The sequence below is a fragment of the Sebastes umbrosus genome, chromosome 16 (assembly GCF_015220745.1).
Source record: "Sebastes umbrosus isolate fSebUmb1 chromosome 16, fSebUmb1.pri, whole genome shotgun sequence".
Taxonomy (NCBI): Eukaryota; Metazoa; Chordata; class Actinopteri; order Perciformes; family Sebastidae; genus Sebastes; species Sebastes umbrosus.
The window spans coordinates 15,438,098-15,456,720 of NC_051284.1; the positions used below are offsets into that span (position 1 = coordinate 15,438,098).

At 40.7% G+C, this 18,623-nt stretch overlaps 1 protein-coding gene across 1 annotated transcript in view; it reads left to right on the top strand.

The window, feature by feature from the left end:
- The first annotated feature begins 247 nt into the window (after positions 1-247).
- itpk1b (inositol-tetrakisphosphate 1-kinase b) overlaps positions 248-18,623 on the top strand; it is a 36,958-nt gene continuing 18,582 nt past the window's right edge. The window contains exons 1-4 of the mRNA XM_037746336.1: positions 248-512; positions 959-1,118; positions 6,358-6,382; positions 16,179-16,304. Coding sequence (XP_037602264.1) covers positions 1,024-1,118; positions 6,358-6,382; positions 16,179-16,304 — 246 coding nt within the window. The 5' untranslated portion in view covers positions 248-512; positions 959-1,023. The remainder of the gene's footprint in view (positions 513-958; positions 1,119-6,357; positions 6,383-16,178; positions 16,305-18,623) is intronic.

Consider the following 18,623-nt stretch of genomic DNA (forward strand, 5'->3'; position numbering starts at 1 on the left):
AGTCTACAATACTAAATCCAAAGACACACATTATTTATTTATTATTTATTATTATGGGAATCATGGTACACATGTGTGGAATGTCTTCTGTGGATTACAACTAATAAAGTCCAATAAAAACTTCCATAGACTCATAGACTCATTCATCGATTACTCAAGGAAAATAATCTGCAAGTTAATCAATAATGAAATCAGGACAGACTGTGATTCGTCAGGTCGAGGAGTTGGTATTTTCCGAGTGGCTCGTGAAGGCAGCATCAGTCTCCTGTGATCCTGGGTGTGTGCAGCAGCAGCAGCAGCAGCAGCAGCAGTCAGAGAGACTAGAGAGACTAGAGGAAGAGAGAAAGCAACCAGGAACATCTCAACGTGAGTCCAGCTGAGACCTGACATCTGTCACCTTGTTGGAAAACTTCTTCTCCTTCATCCAGGACCGAGAATGGGAAACTATCCGAGCTATAGTTTCTGAAAGAGGACACACATTCAGAGGAGAGCTGTGTGCTAAAAACTGCCAGGTTAGTTAAAGCTAGCTCACCATACAGCCTCTCTTCTGTCGTACTTACCTCTCAGTCAGTGGATTCATCTGTTAGCTAACTATATGTATTCACACATTAAACATTTGTCAGCCTTGTTAGCAAAGCTAGCTTCCTTAATTGCATGCCATCTATGCAGATTGAAACTGCCCAGTTTAGCTAGCTAACGTTAGCAGCTGAGGTTAGCTAAAGGGGGTCAGTGTGTGTGTGTGGTTCTCTGATGCTGCTGAGACTCTTTCACTGTCATATTATACATTTATAAAGTAGATACATGTTGAACCATGAGGTTGCGAAGCTACGACACGAGGCGCCACTTCCCAGGCTGTGTGTTTGAGTCTCTAACTTGGAGGAGTGTTACAGTCATTGCCTGGTTGTTGTTGTGAGATTAACACCACAGTGTGTGTGTGTTTCCTGTTTTCTCCCTCCAGGTTGTTGAGCCTTCCTCAGTCACACCATTTACCTCCAGAGAGGCAACAGGAGGAGCACAGTGGAGATGCAGACCTTCTTGAAAGGCCGGAGAGTCGGCTACTGGCTCAGCGAGAAGAAGATGAAGAAGCTGAATTTTCAGGCCTTTGCTGATTTGTGCAGGTATGTGGATATATACTTTATTATCATTATCCTTTTATATAACCAGGTTAGTGCCACTGAGATCAAAGATCTCTTTTACAAGGGAGACCTGGCCAAGATAGCAGCAAGACAGTCATAGTGAAAGTAACAAGACAACACATACATTAATAGCTTGTGCAGGTATGTGGATATATATTTTATTATTATTATTTATTGTCCCTTTCTTTAACCAGGTTAGTCCCATTGAGATTAAAGATCTCTTTTACAAGGGAGGCCTGGTCAAGATAGCAGCAAGACAGTCATAGTGAAAGTAACAGACAACACATACATTAACAACTTGCTCATACAAAACACTTGCACACAGACAACCTGGACTGCAGCGATTTCACCAGAGACCTTAAACTCATTCAAGGTAACTAAGTTTTGAAGTTGAAGATCAGATTGTACATTATTCCAAGCAGTAGGTCCCGAAAACCTAAAAGCTTTCTTTCCCAATTCAGTCCGTACTTTGGGAATTGCAAAATGTCCACAGAACGCAGATTATGACTTCCAGTTTTCCTTTTTAAAAGTGAAGACAAGTAAGAAAGGAACTAAACCCAGAATGCTTTTGTAGATAAACACATACCAATGACCAAGGATGACCATTTCACTTTAGAGTAGAGTACACGATGGTGAGTCAAAGAACGACAGTTTGTAATGAATCTCAGTGACCAGTGATACACGCTATCCAGCATGCGAAGACAATAAGCAGAAGCATTCATATACAACACAAACCCCTTAGTCAATAACAGGCAAAAAGGTAGATTCCACCAGTTTCTGTTTCACACAAAAAGAAAACCAAAACTTGTTTCTGTTGTAAAATCCTAATAAGAGCTTCAGCTTTTTTACAACATACTGAATGTGCTCCTTTAAAAGACAAGTGGGCATCAATTATGAATCCTAGATGTTTAAAAGTATATATATATATATATATAAAACATCAATTTAATGTGTTAAGTGATCAGGGTTGGAAATTAGCACCGGCCACCAGCCAAATGCTGGTAAAATATGCAAGTGGCTGCTAGATTTGCTTCACTTACCAGCCAAAAAAGAACAATGGTAATCTATTGAGTGGCTGGTTAGATTTTGGAATATACCAGCCACAATGGTAGGTGTACTAAAAAGTTATTTTTCAACACTGCAAGTGACCATAGGGCAACTTACAGAAACAGCTTCACATACATTCACACAGTGGGCTCATTAATGTGTGAATTAACAGGTGTGCTGACACGTCCTCTCAATAGAAAATAGACAGATTATGACGTCTTTTACACTTATCTTTTGAACTTTCTCTTTCATACTTACACACAGCGTCAGCGACTTCCCCTGCTCATGTTTGTTAAGCATTTGCGGCTTTACTAAAAAGCACAGCTCGTAAGGTTTTTATAAAACCAGAATAAAAATGTGTATGCATGCCCCAAGGGAAGGTGGCACTGGCAATTAGTGTAGTAGACTTAGTTGGCTGTGTCTTGAGTCAGTGCCTGTTGAGACATAGTGGGAGGAGGGAATGTGTGTAGGTTGGATGGCTCATAGTGGCCTAAGGCGAGCAGCTAAAACAGGTGTTATTGTTTAGTTAATTGTCCTGAAGCATGAAACTGTAAGGCGTGTGTGTGTGTGGAATGAAGAAAAAAAATCTGCTGTGTTGCTAACAAATCAGAATATGTGCTCTTATTCCACAACCTTTAACCATTACAGTATCTTATATTGATGGGACAGTGTGATATCACCCAGCCCAGTCTCTGCTTTTTTGTCTCCGGTTGAGATGTTTTATTTATCTACAAAAAAAAAAGACTTCTGTCCAAATGCATAGTCATAACATGGATTTGTTCAAAGGTGTATGTTAGCAAGGATTTGTTCTCCAGCCTTGAGAGGAGCAGCTATATGAGTGTTGTATGTATGTTATCTTGTTGAAGCTTATCCTTCTCCGGGCCAAGTGAAATGTTATATAAGGTCTTATAAAGTAGGGCATGGATTTTCCTCAGCAGACATGAAGTGAAACTCTCCCTCACTGATTTACAATAGCTGCTATACTGTATACTGGATTGGGGATTGGCTCCAAGGTATGGCAGCAACCTTATCATCTCTTATTGCAACGTTGCCTAAATAAACTACCTGTGCTGTTTGAGGGCCGCAGTTACAAACAATGACTGCGGCTAACAGTGTGAGAAAATGAAGAAAACGTTTTTTAGTCTTCAGTCATTTGGTTGGTCAAGAATGTGCCGCGGTAAGTCAGGTGTGTTGTCAGAGTGCGTTATAGCAGGCAACTGCTTCCTACTTTTTTCAAGAGAGTTGTTGCCTCACAAAGCGACCTGGTTGAGCCAGCACAGATTACCACACTGTAATCCACAAAACATTTTTAATCGCTTCATAAACCTCCAAGTAACACCCTCCTCGCTCCCTCCCTGCATCCTGACTACCCCCGTCTCCACTCAGAGCTGGATTGAGGGCTGTTTTAATATGAAGGGCGGGGGGCCAAGTGTTAAGAAGTGGTATTTGTGGCAAAAGATCAAGTCAAATTAATAGCCTGTATACAAGATCAACAACAGCACATTTAAATGGAAAAGAGCCACAATGTGAATCGTGTATATGATCACCACATGGATGCTTTTCCCCATCATCCACTTAAACTTGTCTTCTGGTTCTCCTTTTTCTTGACTAATTGCCCTTATCATATACCATGTTAGAAAGCAACAGTCAGACAGCAAAGATGGAACTAAGATAATCGTCCTATGTGTGGCTCCTATTTAGAGACTACAACTGTTTTCTGTAAAAGGCTCTTTCTAGGAGGCACAACTCTCCAAGGGTGTGTCAGTTTTATTTATTAAGGAATGATTTCCTTACAACACTCTCTGAATTTCATTTTACGCACCTTGATTTTACTAACAGATAGACATGTACAGGTTTTTTGACTTGTGAGGCTGTATTATCAAAGATAAACCAAATGATTCACCTAAACAGAACGGGCCAGTAGTATCTCACTCTAATAGTGACTGAGCAGGTTTTCTCCCTCTCATCATGTGGCATGCAGCTGACATGGTGAGTGCTTCAGAGTCTGGCCTGTCTCGTCCAGCTGGTCTGGAGCGGCAACAGCAATTTAGAGGCTTCCTACTACTGACTCACATTTACCTGATTTGGATAAATGCAATGCCCTTGAAAACAGCCAGACTCAGCGTCTGTGGAGAATATGAAAATATTGTCACTCCATCCTGTCAAGGCAAGGCCGCTCTAAGACAACAAGTCTGATGAGATTACATTGAGCTACATCCGCTGCATGCTTGTATGAAGTCTTTCACCCAAATGATACAATTTACTGCAGTGATTGGAAGACTGTGATTATTTAAAACCTGTGGTGAGTATCCCTTAAAAATCAATTAACACGTAAAGAACTGATTGCGGTGACTTCAAGGAACAGACAGATCAAAGTTTAAACAGCCCAAACAGGTAATGCTGCTTCACCTATTGGCCTACTTTATCTGTCTCTGGCCAATGTTTGCTGGATCACTAGGGCCGGTTATCGGTACTCGATACCTTTTAAGGTATTGACCGAAATAACCCAGTGCCAAGCAGTTTCGAAACGTCTCCGTTCAAACGCTGCTTTGATTCTTTTTGTACCCAGATCTAGAACAAAAAGACTATTTGTATGGGAAGCTTTCTTTGATTTAATACAACATGTGATTGGCCCACTACCCCTAGCAGCTACACCCAATACAGTCTGGTGTGGTGAAGTTGAGCATGGTGTATTTGATGGAGTTGGCAGCTCAGCGTGCCGAGATGCCACCAAAAAAATGTGAAAGTATGGCTCTACTACACCTGTGGCGTCAATTCACATGATGGGTATTGAGTGTGGTAGGAAAAAAAGGTATCAAATTAAGTACTTTATTGGTATCAGTATCACCTTAAGGGTACTAGTATTAGTACCTTTATCTACCTTTAAACCACACCCGATCTTGCCAACACATTCTCAAATACACCCACGTGTAACCTTTGTAATCACATACTGTCATGCAGTGCAGAAGTCTATGGTGTATCATAAATACCAAACTTTAGGGTTAGAGTTCATGGATATATGATACTGTGTGTTAGTAAGAGATGGCGTAATAAAAAGTGTCTTGTTTTTCCATTACACCTCTATAATCTTGTGTGTCAAGCCTATTGAAAAGGTTGTGACCTTGGTCTGCTTCTCTGCTGGGTCTTCTCCTTCATCCCTTTCACTCTGCTGGCTGTGTAACAGTATAGCAGAGCAGACAATCTCCATATCTGAGATGGGACGAAACTAAAGGCCCCATTCACACCACATGAAACACGCCAGCTGCAGTATTAAATATCCACATTGTTGTGAAGCGGTGAATGGCTGCGGCGCTGTTACCATGGGGCTGTAACCTCAAAAACAACTGGGCTGGACAGGCTGAGTTGGTTGCGGGGCTGGACTGGTTTTCTACTCATCTGTTGTGTACTGTCAGAGAAAAGGAGACAAGTCCAGGTTCCACATGTGTAAAGTGTGCTACACTATGTTATGGTAGTCACCTCTGCCAACAACGCCAGTCTTGTAGTGGTCTGCTGGTTGCCAAGCAACCGATTTTTTATTCAAAGACTAGTATTTCCGTGGCGTTTCTGAAAAGTAGAATATTCTCCAGCTCTGGGATGTGATTTTTGTATTTTCAGTCCCTAATTTGCTGTCCTGCTATCACACAAATCTACTGAATAATCCAGGTTCATTTAGTTTTGACATCCAGGCAGAGATAGGCTCATGTGTCCGTACAGTAACTCGTGTCTCTAACTGTCCATAGAGTCAAATTGTTTGAGAAGATTGTTATGGAGAGGAACTGTTTTGTCAAGAGTAAAAGGAAATTTCCAAAAAGTCCAACTGATGCAAAGACATGTTTACATAACTTATATTTCATAACATGAAAGTAAAAAAATAAACCAGTAATAACTAGGAGTGTGCCTTCTTGTCACTTTCACTATGCATGTAAAATATATTTGTTGCACCACTTAGCTTTGTGTTGAAGTTCTTCTTTTCTAGTCTGTGGGTTCATTCAAGTATTTTCTTAATCTGAGTCTTTGAGACATCCTCACCTATAGTGCCTACAACACTTTTACATAACGTCTTGCATCTCAGCTTTTAGGTACTTTCGATGCACTGCAGTGTCTATTTATGACTGATAACTTTCAGTTTATTTTTGGTCAAATTAATGACTGTTGCTTTTGTTTTATTTTTCAGGAAAAGAGGAATAGAAGTTGTTCAGGTAAGTCAAAGTTTTTTTGTATGGTACTGATTTTGAGCAGTCGATCATTGTTTTAGTTGGGAAATATTTGCGAAAAATGTACTGTATATCCCTTCTCAGACAGTATTTTATTCCAAACCATTTACTACACATACATCTACTGGGAGTTTGTTACCTCCTACATACCCGATGTAATTGCAGTCTTGCTATTTTCAGTGTGTCAGCATCATCAGGGCCATTCTACAAGACCAGGCCATGTTCATTTGTTAAGCTGTGATGCAATTTATCTCAGCACAACTCTATACACTCTGTTGTACGTCAGAGGAATCTAATTGGGGCAGTGGCTGCTCATTCTGTGAGAGTGTTTCGGTGCAAGTGTGTGTGGTTGAAACTTTCAAAAGCTTGGTAGTAGTTGTAGAAGTAATCACAGTATCTGACATCAGTTACCTACACCAAAAGCAATATTTTTATGATATAAAATTGCATAAATGTGAGCAGCTATAACTCTTTACAGATTACTAATAACAGTCACTGTAAGATATTCTGTAGAGCTGCAACAATTAATCGATTAATCGCCAACTATTTTGATAATCGATTAATCGGTTTGAGTAATTTTTTAAGGAAAAGAAAGTAAAAATTCTCTGATTCCAGCTTCTTAAATACTCCTCTATGACAGTAAACAGTATATTTTTGGAGTTGTGGACAAAACAAGACATTTGAGGATGTCATCTTGGGCTTTGGGAAACACCGATCGACATTTTTCACAATTTTTTGACATTTTATAGACCAAACAATTTATCGTTTCATCTAGAAAATAATCAACAGATTAATCGACAATGAAAATAATCGTTAGTTGCAGCCCTAGAATTCTGTATAATGTGGATGTACCAAAAGAAATAATGGTCTATCTCCAGTAATAATTACTTAGCTCAAGTAAAAGAGGCGTGCTGAGTTATGTTCAGGTACATACAGGCCCCAGGGAAGTAAAAAACGGCTGTCATTAATGGATATTGGACACAGTACATTACATTGAGTAAGTAAACACAGCATATACAGCTGCATAGTAACAATTGTTACTAAGTCCTGGGATCTCAGTGTTGACAAGTGCTTTCTGCAATTGAGGAGGAAATCATCCTACCTTTTCTCTGTTTTTCTTTTTTAATGCTGTCTCTTGTCTGGAGACGGGGGGGGGGAGGGGCTTTTCCCCTTTAGCTTTGAGGTTATTTCTTTCCTCTCGCTGTGCTAACGATATCAGCACACCCAGAAAGAGCCTTGTCCTGGGAATAGTCCCAAAGTAAGCAGGGCTTTGTTTCCCACTGTGCATTCAGTCACTCTTGAGAGAGTAGATCCTCAGAAAACCCTCAGCGAGGGGTACCAAGGGACGTGAACAGCCCTCTGGCCGTCCCCATAACTCTTTTTCCAGGACTACCTGTTGCCTAGAGATGCAACGATCTGGCTTTTTAAGTCCCAATACCGATACCTGGGTTTTGGGTTACGGCCGATACGAGTACCAATCCGATACCAGTTTTTAATTAGTAAGCTGAATGCTTCACTGTGTGGAAGTAACTGGGATTATTCTTTTATGTGTAAGGCAAAATCAGGCTTGAGTTAAACATTGCTTACCTAACTTTGTAAAACAAGATATAACAAATAAATACATAAATATAAATTAACTGAATTATTATTAAGATAATAAGTCATACACCAGAAACTTGGTAAAAAATGTTAAAAATTACCAGGAATTACAATTCAATTGTCAACCTTTTAATGCAGCAACAAATTGGTCAAAACTTAAACAGGAATTAAAATTCCAGTCTATAATGTATATAGTATATAAACATAGAATTGAATTGAATTGAATAGATCGGCCCCATTGTCACAGATCTCCGATCCAGCTATTTGAGTCAGTTAGGCCCGATATCCGATCCGATATCGGTGCATCCCTACTGTTGCCCACTTTTTTTCCCCTCCTACAAATCAGCCTAAACTGTCTTTTTTTTTAGTTTGGCTGTCGCTGCCAATTGAGAAAGCTCAATTTACTCAGACACCCAGAGGTCTTTTTGAGTTTACACCGGTGACTCGGCTGCCCGGGATGCACCCAATTCCAGTCAGTGCCTGTACTGTCACGGCCGCATCACAGGCGAAGATAATGGTAGCCGTTGTAATGCTTTGGCCTTGTTATACAAGTCTGTGTACAAAGCTGTGTTCTCCTATTGCACTAGTGAAGTCTGAGCCCAGCAACCCATAGACGTTCTCTTTAGACTGATATTTTGCACAACGATGGGATTTCTAATGCCAGATTATGTATTTTTTTAAACATTGTCGTTCTATATATTTTCTCCTGTATGTCTTGTAACTATTTTACCTTATTCTTAAACCCAATCCTGAAAGCCTGAGACACATTTCCACAATGAGACAGTAAAGTACATGAATTAATTCATTAATCTTAGCAAAGAAGAGTCGTGTTGTTTGAGACGGAGATAACAAGAGTGATGAGGACAGATGGTAATAAAGGGATATCATGGAAAGGAAGTGGTGGCACATAACACAGAAAACATTTAGCCCTAAAACTTGTCCGGCACTACCATTACTTCAAAATGAAAAATGTGTTTCATTGCAGATTAAGTGTTCAGCTGGAATGTTCATGTTTAATTCATGTTTTTTTTGTTAAAGCTTTAGGGGTGGGTGGGAGTGTTGCTGTTATGTGGATATCTAGTCTTTTTAACCTTCTCTAGAAGGCTGGAGTAAAACATAGCTGCAGATTTATTGAATCACCTAACCTTGTCCCCCGTGGTCCGACACACTAGCTGATCTTGACGATAACAACTCAACCTTGGATCTCCAAAGATAAATGAACCCTAGGCAGAATAAACCATTAGTTCATGTTGTTTACATGTCTTATTACAAGGTAACTCACTTATGCGTTGTCTGTCGAAAACACAGATTTGTTGGAATAATGGCTGTGTACTAGAGCTTAAACAATTAGTTGATCTGCAGAGTGGGTTCTGTTTTTTGGATTTCTTTTTTGTTGGAATAAACTAGCAGCATAAAGATGTCACTTTGGGTTTTCGAGATATTGTGTTGGCCATTTTTCACTATTCTCTGACATTTTTAGACCAAATGATTCATCGATGAATCAAGAAAATTATCAGTTGCAGTCTTACAATCTACTGAATCAAATATTTGAAAAAGAAGTCAAAATGACATATAGATATTTCACATTGCGCTTTCCACCTAGGGATATATAGTATCTGCCACAAGAGGTTGGATCCTCCAGAGGGTTGGTAGTGGTTATGACATCACCCTGTGTGAACAGATCCTTGCTAAATCCGGCGGCCCCAGGGAGTTCATTTTATATTTCCATTTCTAGTGTGGGAAAACCATCTACATGTATACGCATTAGGACTGACAAAACTGAAACAGAACAGATGGTTCTTTTGTTTGACATTGTATAATTGCTCCTTTCGCCTCCAGCATCTTTCCACTCTAACTCTTTTTTTTTTTTTTTAAAGTGACCCATTATCACGTTCACCTTGTCTCTACTTTTCATGCTTCCTCTCCCTCCTCTAAGCGATTTTGCAGCAGCTCATCAATACTGACCCTTTAGCCCTGAGCTCATGAGAGCCGCCCTCTCATGAGCTCTGTACATTAGCTCGTCTGTATCACAGAGCTGATGGGATTAACTCGCCGGGCTCGGCCTTGAGGAAGGCAATATTCGCTCTCCGAGAGAGAACCCATCACGGCAAATGGCCATCGTTTGAGTGGGCTGTCCATAGAAAAGTTATTGAGTTACGGTTTTTATTATATGGTAAGTGCTTTGGAATTTAAAGTTAATTTCCGGCGTCCTACTGTATCTCACCCACATATTGATTTTTTGGAGGCTGACAAATAAGAGATTGTGTTTAGATGGTATTTATTGGCCTCCCAGTGTACCACCATCCAAAGAAAGCAGATTGGTGGCCATTATTTGCAAATTACTATTTAATTTGTTGTTTTAGGAGTCTTGAATTGAGGGAGGAGATGATGATGAATGAGGTATTCATCAGTGTGACTAAGATGAACTTCATCGTGACTCCTTTATCTCCCTAAATATCCTTAGCCATTCTCAGTAGACCTGGTAGAGGTCTCTTTCTTTCTGAAGTAGTTCTTTTTCATCCCCCCACCTGCCAAAAACGTCTTTTAAAAATGTTCTTAAGATACCTGCCAAGTCACTTTAGTCATTCACATGTATAAATAGTTAATCTTAATTATAAATGTATTAATTGATAAGCTTCCAGTCCAGTGAGGACTCCAGGGATGCTGAGGAGACGTCCATTAGCCTAATGAGCTCCCAGTTTGTCCCTCCATATGGTTTTTCGGCTGGAGATTCACGGTCATGTTGATCCCCTCTCATGTTTAGTCTTGTACTTCATGTGAGATGTGGCCAGCAGCCACGGTTTGTCTCCGACGCATATGTTTCTCTTGCACTAGGGTGTCGAGTGCCGCACGCCATACAATATAAATCATTCATCACATGTCTGTCTGCACTCTGGGCTAGTCTGACAACAAAGCGAAAAGCCAGGTGAGATTAGATCCAGCTGAGGGCAACTAGAAAGAGACATCTAAAGGATGAAGCAGCACCATGGCAAAACCTTGCCACGGTTAGAGACAAATAACTGCTGCAAACAAGGGTTGATACAGTTTGTACTTGTACACAATTATGTTGAAAACTGAAGTACACATGTGAGCCCTGTCCCTGCTCTTTTGCTCTAAATCACCATTTTGAGATGTCCCTGGGGTGTAGCTTGGGACCACCGTGGTGCTACATCAAAGCTGAAAACATATTTGCCCTGACCTACACCCTCCCTCCAGGATCCAGCGTGTTTTCTGTGCTGTCCATCACCACCATGGCCCACTGCTAGCACTCAGTCCCAGAGGGACTCGCAAAGACGTCAGTTGACATTTCTGCTTTTAGCATTTAGCAGAACATCAGTGACTTTACTGCTGGGTTTTCTGTGTGAGCTCTAAAGCAAAGGGTCATTCTATTTGCGCAACAGGGAGAGGAGAGCTTCATCCTCTGCGATGTGTCTTTGCCAGTGGGTGTTGACCCCCACGATGTGGAGTCCTGTTTTTGTGGAGGGGCCAGGCTGTGGACGGGCCCTCTGTGTTGTGTAAGCAAGAGATTAAAAGCCATGCCTCAGCGGAGTGCAGGCAAATTCCCTTCCACCTGGCTCCGCCACGCTGACACTGATACAGAAAAGCGACCGCTCCGGTTTTTACCGACCGTCCTGCTGTACCTCACGCCACTGCTGAGGCCCCGTCACTGCTGCCTTGAGTGTTATGATAGTTTATCCACAGGTGGCAACACATTTTATGAGTGTTGACTTACCAAGACAGTGCTATTAAAGTCAAGGCAGCAGGATTATGTCTTTTACGCATCTGCCATATGCCACACCTCTGTCTGCCACATGATTCCTGATAAACCAGCTGGACTGCTGAGTCACCAAATTGTCTGGAGTTTGTTTTTTACAACCTGGGCCTTACCTTTCTAGTTTATGCAGTCATCATACTGGTTGATTCTAATAAGTACATTGTCAATGTAGCAGCATTGCATATCACGTCCTAACACTGCTTGTTGAGGCCTGAATATCTGACATATCCAACAGACAGTGCGTCATATGTTTTTGATCCACTGTGGTCTAGTGTATAAATACTTAATAAGACACTGTCTTCTCCAGTAGCTTCTGCTGCTAATTAAGTAACATTTTGGCATATTGCCAAGATTTTGCACTTGATTTGCAATATTGGAAAATACCAAATTACATATACTGTGATAGAGGATTTTAACCATCTCGCTGACACCTAAGCTCAGCCCGCCCTTAAGTCTAAGTCTAGGTACAGGTGTGAATACACTCAAGACGCATTGAGATACTATCGCTTAAACCACATTCAGAGATGGTCTGGGCCACATATGGCCACATTCTTTTAGCAGTGTGTACGCGAATGTGTCCCGGGCCACATTAAGGACCGCGTACTCAACTGTCGTCCCGCTTGGATCTGCGGGGTCTCGCTGTGCTCCTCATGTGAATAGACAGGCAGACGCGAGCGCTTGTCTGCCTCGCAGCATGGAAACAGCTTCAGTGCACTACTGTCTCCTGTCAGTACTACTGTATTTTATTAAAATATATCATATCTATAGGCTACTTAGCTATAGACTATCAGGGTAGGCACGGGAAGTGTATTATTATCTGTAAACAGACGTACTGAGAGCTGTCCACTTGTGATCGGATCACCCAAGACGCGTGTTAATGCCAGGTCTGAACAGGGCTTTAGCCACGCTAGTACAGATGTACTCGATTTGAAAATGTTGTCTATGTGTCAATTCTTGCAAACCTTCTAGAGTCACCATACTCTTTCATCCTCATTGCCTTGTACAAAACTTTTGCAGCTCATGTTGGCGAATTACATTTGAGCTGACGGGCGTGTTTCTACAGGCAGGAGGAATGGAGCATGGAGGAGAATGAGATCCAACAGTGTTAAGATGGGCAGGGAAAGACATGCCGTGTTGATGTATAGTGCATAATGAGCTCTTAAGAAAGTGCAGCTTGACTTGAACATTACAGGGCGTGTTGGCATTTCTTTGTGCACAGTATGCTGACACACAGACTGTATGATGCGTAGCATAGATTGTGCCTAGTCAACACAGAAAAGCCCATATTTCATGCCAGATTGTGATGAAAACAATGAACATACCTCTGTCATAACAAGGGCTTGCCTAATGTGATTTGTTCTTCCTGGTGAACCCACCCAGTGCAAAGAACATGCTATAAATCAACTGATATTTAACAGATTTACCACTCTGTGCAACTGACTTTTCAGGGCAGGACCAAGGGTACGCTAATTAGTCATCTATCCATCACACTTCTCACAATTATTAACCAGGACATGTTAGCTTAACTGACAGGTTGATTGCGGCCAACCCTAAACCAACTGAAACTCGGTACAGTTTTACAGTTCTTGCATTGATCCACACCGGTGTGACTAAGGTGTGTTCACTCTCGGTTTGCGTACTGTCTGGATAGCACAAAGGACAGTGGGGTCCTGCCCGGCTCTGGCTTCTTTGTACATGTGTTGTCTTTTGTCTGTAGAGGTCAGGTGATCCTCATTTGCTGATTAACTAATGAGTACTCCAACCAACACAATTATCTCTTTTTGACACAGTCTTGTCAGTGCAGTGTTGCTGTGTTTGCTCTGGTGTCAGGTGCACTGTGTCTCTTAGTCCCATCATTCATTTCACACATTCAAGGAGTCATAATGTGCTGTTAGATTATTTGTCACAGTGTTTGTCCCAAGTATAATAAAATAAATCAAGGCTACCATAGTTGTAATAGTGCTGTTAGAAAACATATTGATTTTTCAGTAATATTATGCTTGGCCACGTATTGAAGGCTGCTTTATCTGTCTCTCTGACAGTCTGTCTGTCCTTTCACACAACCCTGCCTCTCAAATTCAGAAGGTCCTTTATGTAGCAACAAAAAAAGGAGGCACAGCTCCAAGCAGCCTTGCGTTTCCTAACTTTAAAGGCGGGTTGGTAAATATTTTAGGAACATTTTTTGTTATATTAGTTGAAATTCTCATTACATCCCGACAGCAACCAATAAATCAGTTGCTCAGACAAAACAGAGAAATAAATCCAGTATCTGTGACCATTGCAGGACTGTAATAAACCGGTCAAATCATTTTAATCAGCCCAAATGTAATTATTGGACAGGCTACCTGCCTGTTTACCTGCGTGCGTCACCGGAGTCTTCCACAAGCTGCGAGTACTATCAATAGCCATGTTCATTGTTTAAGTTCACTATGATATCTTAATGTTCGTAATGATAATTTTGGGAGAGTGGCTTTGGAGGGAGGCCTGAAGGGAGGTCAGTGTTGGGGACTTTTGGAGCTAGTGCTGCTAGCTACTTTCATTGGAAAAGAGTTGGCAACACTAGGCTTGTTTTTTTGGCTGTATCATTTTTAAAAATCTAGTGTACTAGTTTCTCAAGATCGCCCACCCTGCCTTTAAAAGTGGTCTTTCACACTCAAATGTAACTCGACTCCCTTTGTCGCAACAAACTTGACACGTTCAGCCAGAATATATAGACCTTTTGTGAATTGGACTTATCCATCTCATCAGCAGAGGACTCAACATTGGTTGCTAAAGCCTATAGCATCTCTCCTCTATCTCATGTAGTATGTGTGTGTGTGTGTGTCTGAGCGCTGACCTACATAAGTCTTATCACACTTGGAGAACTGCTTTGACTACTTGTGAACTACTTGGCCATCGCAGTCAGTCTTTCGGCTGCGGTAAACTTCAAACGAAATGCAAGTTTAGCATTTTCTCAGAGGCTGTCGAATAAGCTCAGACTGGAGGTCTGGCCAGAGGGAGAGAAAGTTTTGTAACTCAGAGTAAAATAGATGACACCACAAATAAATCCTGATGGTGTAATTAAAAACAAATACAACATAAACTCTGGCTGCACCAAAGTTAAAGCTATAAATAAAAGGAGGGAGAAGATGATTTAGAATTGTTTCCTATGAGAAGGGGTGGAGAGATAAATCTTTTCTATCGACAGAAAGAGTTTTTGAAAGGGGGAGGGAGAGAGGGCATGACATGCACCAAAGGGCCGATGGGTTTTTGGTTAGATGCCTGAAATAAGGTCTGGGGTTAACACAAGCTGAAGAGATTTTAACATTTTGTTCTACGACATAAAATACGTCAGTAAATATCCCACTTTGGAATTTTGATGCTTTTACGTGTCTTGAAAAAGGCGGTTGCTAACAAGTGGCTAAATGAGGCTACACGTCTTCACGCCGACTCGTCCGCCTTTACAGCCTCTTTGTTTATACTCACGCTCATGTGATCGTGGTGTAGCTCATTTATAGCCTTACGTCAGCGTTTTACTTCTGGCGATTGCATTCACACTTCATCAAATCATAAAAGTAGTGGAGATTATCTTACTGAACAAAACATGTAAGTATCATAAACGTGTGTCTGCCACAGAGTTTATTATCTGCAATAATCCAAAACCCAATGGAAAAATCTCATTGGCTTTTTGTCAAGGGAGCCAGGTCAATGCTAACTTCCTGGTTTGCTGTTGATGAACTTCCCTCTTCCATTTTTTTCAGCATGCAAATTAGATATATGTGGTGACTAAACAGTAGGTGAAAGGGAAACAATTTTGACTTTGTGAACCAACTGCAGACAGCAATAATTTGTGGACAATTAAGGAGAACGTGGGGAAATTTTGGCAAGTTCTGACTTGAGGCCTGAACAAACTGTAGGAATTAAATAGATTTTTCTTTTAGACAAAAACCTGCCATACTGCCTGTGAGAATATGCTTTTGATTTAGTATGAATAGTGTTCTCCCCATCAATTGCCTGAGACAAAAGAGAGCGGCAACAGTGTCATAGATTTGTATTTGATTGTTATGAATCAATCAAATACTATAATAATAATAATAATAATAATATAATATAATATAAATAATAATATAGAGGTACCATTCTGTAATAGAGTTACATGGCATTATGGGAGAATAATATAATTATATATATATAATTTTCATTGAAGAGTTTAACCTTTTTATTAGAATGATGTGCCAAATGCAGTAAGTAACAAAAGGCAATGCTTTGCAACTAAAAGACACTCTCGGCTGTTTTTAAATAAAATACCATGTGTTTTTATGGATGATTGCTGTGGTAAACCATTTCTAAATATGATAAATGAATGCCTGAGGCTAGGAGTGTTTTTGTACTATAACCCTTGACCCATGGCTGTCCTTCTCTCCTCAGCTGGACCTCAGCCAGCCTCTGGAGGAGCAGGGTCCTCTGGACGTCATCATCCACAAACTGACTGACCTCATCCTGGAGGCTGACCAGAATGATTCACAGGCTGTGCTGCTGGTGCAAAGAGTACAGGTATGCATCTTTGTCTTCCCTCGTTTCCCCCTGAGTATTTATAGGTGATGTGAAGAACACTACTGAGGTCTGGGAAAGTGGGGCAAATGAAATTGATAATTTCCACTTGGCCTGTTGAAATGAATGTACACAACTCCCCAAAATATTTATATAATTGCACAATTTACATTGACATGGGAATGTATGAAGAATATCTTAAAAACTATTTTAAAAATAGAGAGGGGTATTGAATCTTCGCTAAGTCCCGCCCCTCGAACGCAGACTGGCCAATCATAGCGTAGCTTCAACCAGTGTCCGACAGCTACAGTATATGGTTCTGCTCCATAGACTCTCATGCAATCATTTCAGATTTTCTTAATTTTCAAGCTGGTTTTGTGGATTTCAAGCTAGTCATGGTTAAAGATTGTGCCTGGGGCATGTGTGATAGTGATACTTGTTACCCAGAGAGAGTGGAAGGATATATACATCTCTATAACGTTACTTTTTCACGTAAAAACCCTGTGGAGATAACATTAGTAGAGTGCGTTAGCGACGCTAGTTTCTGAAGGTATACTGAATGTATACACATGCTGCTTTTTGCTTTTTAATCATCGTTACAGTGAATACCCGGCTTTACAGGAACAGTGTTGTTCCTTAATTTCATTTCTCTTCTGTCTTGATCACCAGGTGATGGTGGTTCACTTTCACACTGTCATCTATAGGCTTTAGTTTCTGTCTTTATTTTTTTAACCTGTTTTCGCTGTTAATCAATTTGACATCCTGGATACATCCTTCAATCGCATATTGTAGATACTTCTGTCTGCTTCTCTCTGAAATCGCTTTTTCGTTTTTCCAAAAAATTAGCTAGATATTTATGCAGGGAGTGCAGTTAGTGACAATGTGGGCTCTACGGTAGCTCTGATGGCTTGACGCAGTAGCAGCGGTGGGGCCGGGCTTTGCAAAGGGTTTGTCACTGACTGACATGTGGCTGTAGTACCAAGCATCAAAAACTGTGAAGTAGCGAAAGCTGCTGCACAATATCTGGTCAGATTTGTTTTTATTGTTTTCTTATTCTTTGACCAGGTAGTTCCTGATCCATCTCTGCAAATTTTAGATTATATTATTTAGGCAAATGTCTTGTATGTCTGCTTGTGTTCAGACAACATTTAATATCGAAGAACTTTCACTTCATTGTTCAATGAAAAAGAAGGTTTTGTAGCTATACATGTTCATAGATCTCAAAGCACACATGATATGGAACATTAGCTAAGCTCTTCAGACACAGTTGAAATAAAGAAAAAAGGTGCAGAAGCTCTGGATAGTGTTGTCCGACGCACAGCACTACTTCAGGCAATAAACATTTATAGATGACAGAATTTAATGTTTACAGTTCAAGGAATCAAACAGACGAGCCAACGAGCCTTAACTTAGCTCCAGGAACATAAAGCAGCTATATTTGAGCATATGGTGGTGACTCATGAGACTTAAATGCTGTAACTGAAAGTTCTTTAAGAGTTTTTCTTGTTCTTCCTGAAGTGAGAAAAATCTCACATGGACAGCAGGTCACAGCTCCAAATGTGGCACTGTGAACACACTTCAGAAAACTGGTGTGTGTGTGTGTGTGTGTGTGTTCATTAATCTAGCACCGTTATAGATGGTGTGAAAATTAATTTAGTTTGCTCTCCCTCTGTCTGTGTTTCTGTCTGTCTTTCTGTCTGTCTCCCTCTGAATGACTCAGAGGAGCTGTAATCATTATCAGCGTCACGTCAACGTGTTCCTGACTGCTCAATTAGGAAAGACAAACAGGAAGTCGGTGTGGAGCAATCACTTACACAACAGAAGCTGGTCAATATATTAACATGCGGCTGTGTTAGCACACTTTTATGGTCCTCTAGGGCTAGGCCTTTTTGAAGCCAAAGCACACACCTTGTTTTTATGGTAAGATCGGTGTGACAAAAAGTGCTCTTGATAAACTTATAAAGTATAGATCCCCACCTTCTACAGATGGCAACAATTGTTGTCATGTAAAATTATAACTTTTACAGTAGTCGGTACAAAACACCACCACACATCTCTTGTTGTGTGTCTTCAATGTGCTTCAGTGTCACAGGATACAGCTTACTATGTTTTCTCTCAGGCACATTAGACGTGAACTCTGACCTCTACACTCAGAGCCTCACAAAGACACACAAAGACAAAGATGTGCTCAGATAAATTAATCATTTGAGTCATTTATCAATTAAAAAGGCCACACATGCTGCTTTTCTCTGTTTATATACCTATACCCTGGTTGTCACTAGGGCTGACGATTTTGAAAAAATATTTAATTGTGATTATTTT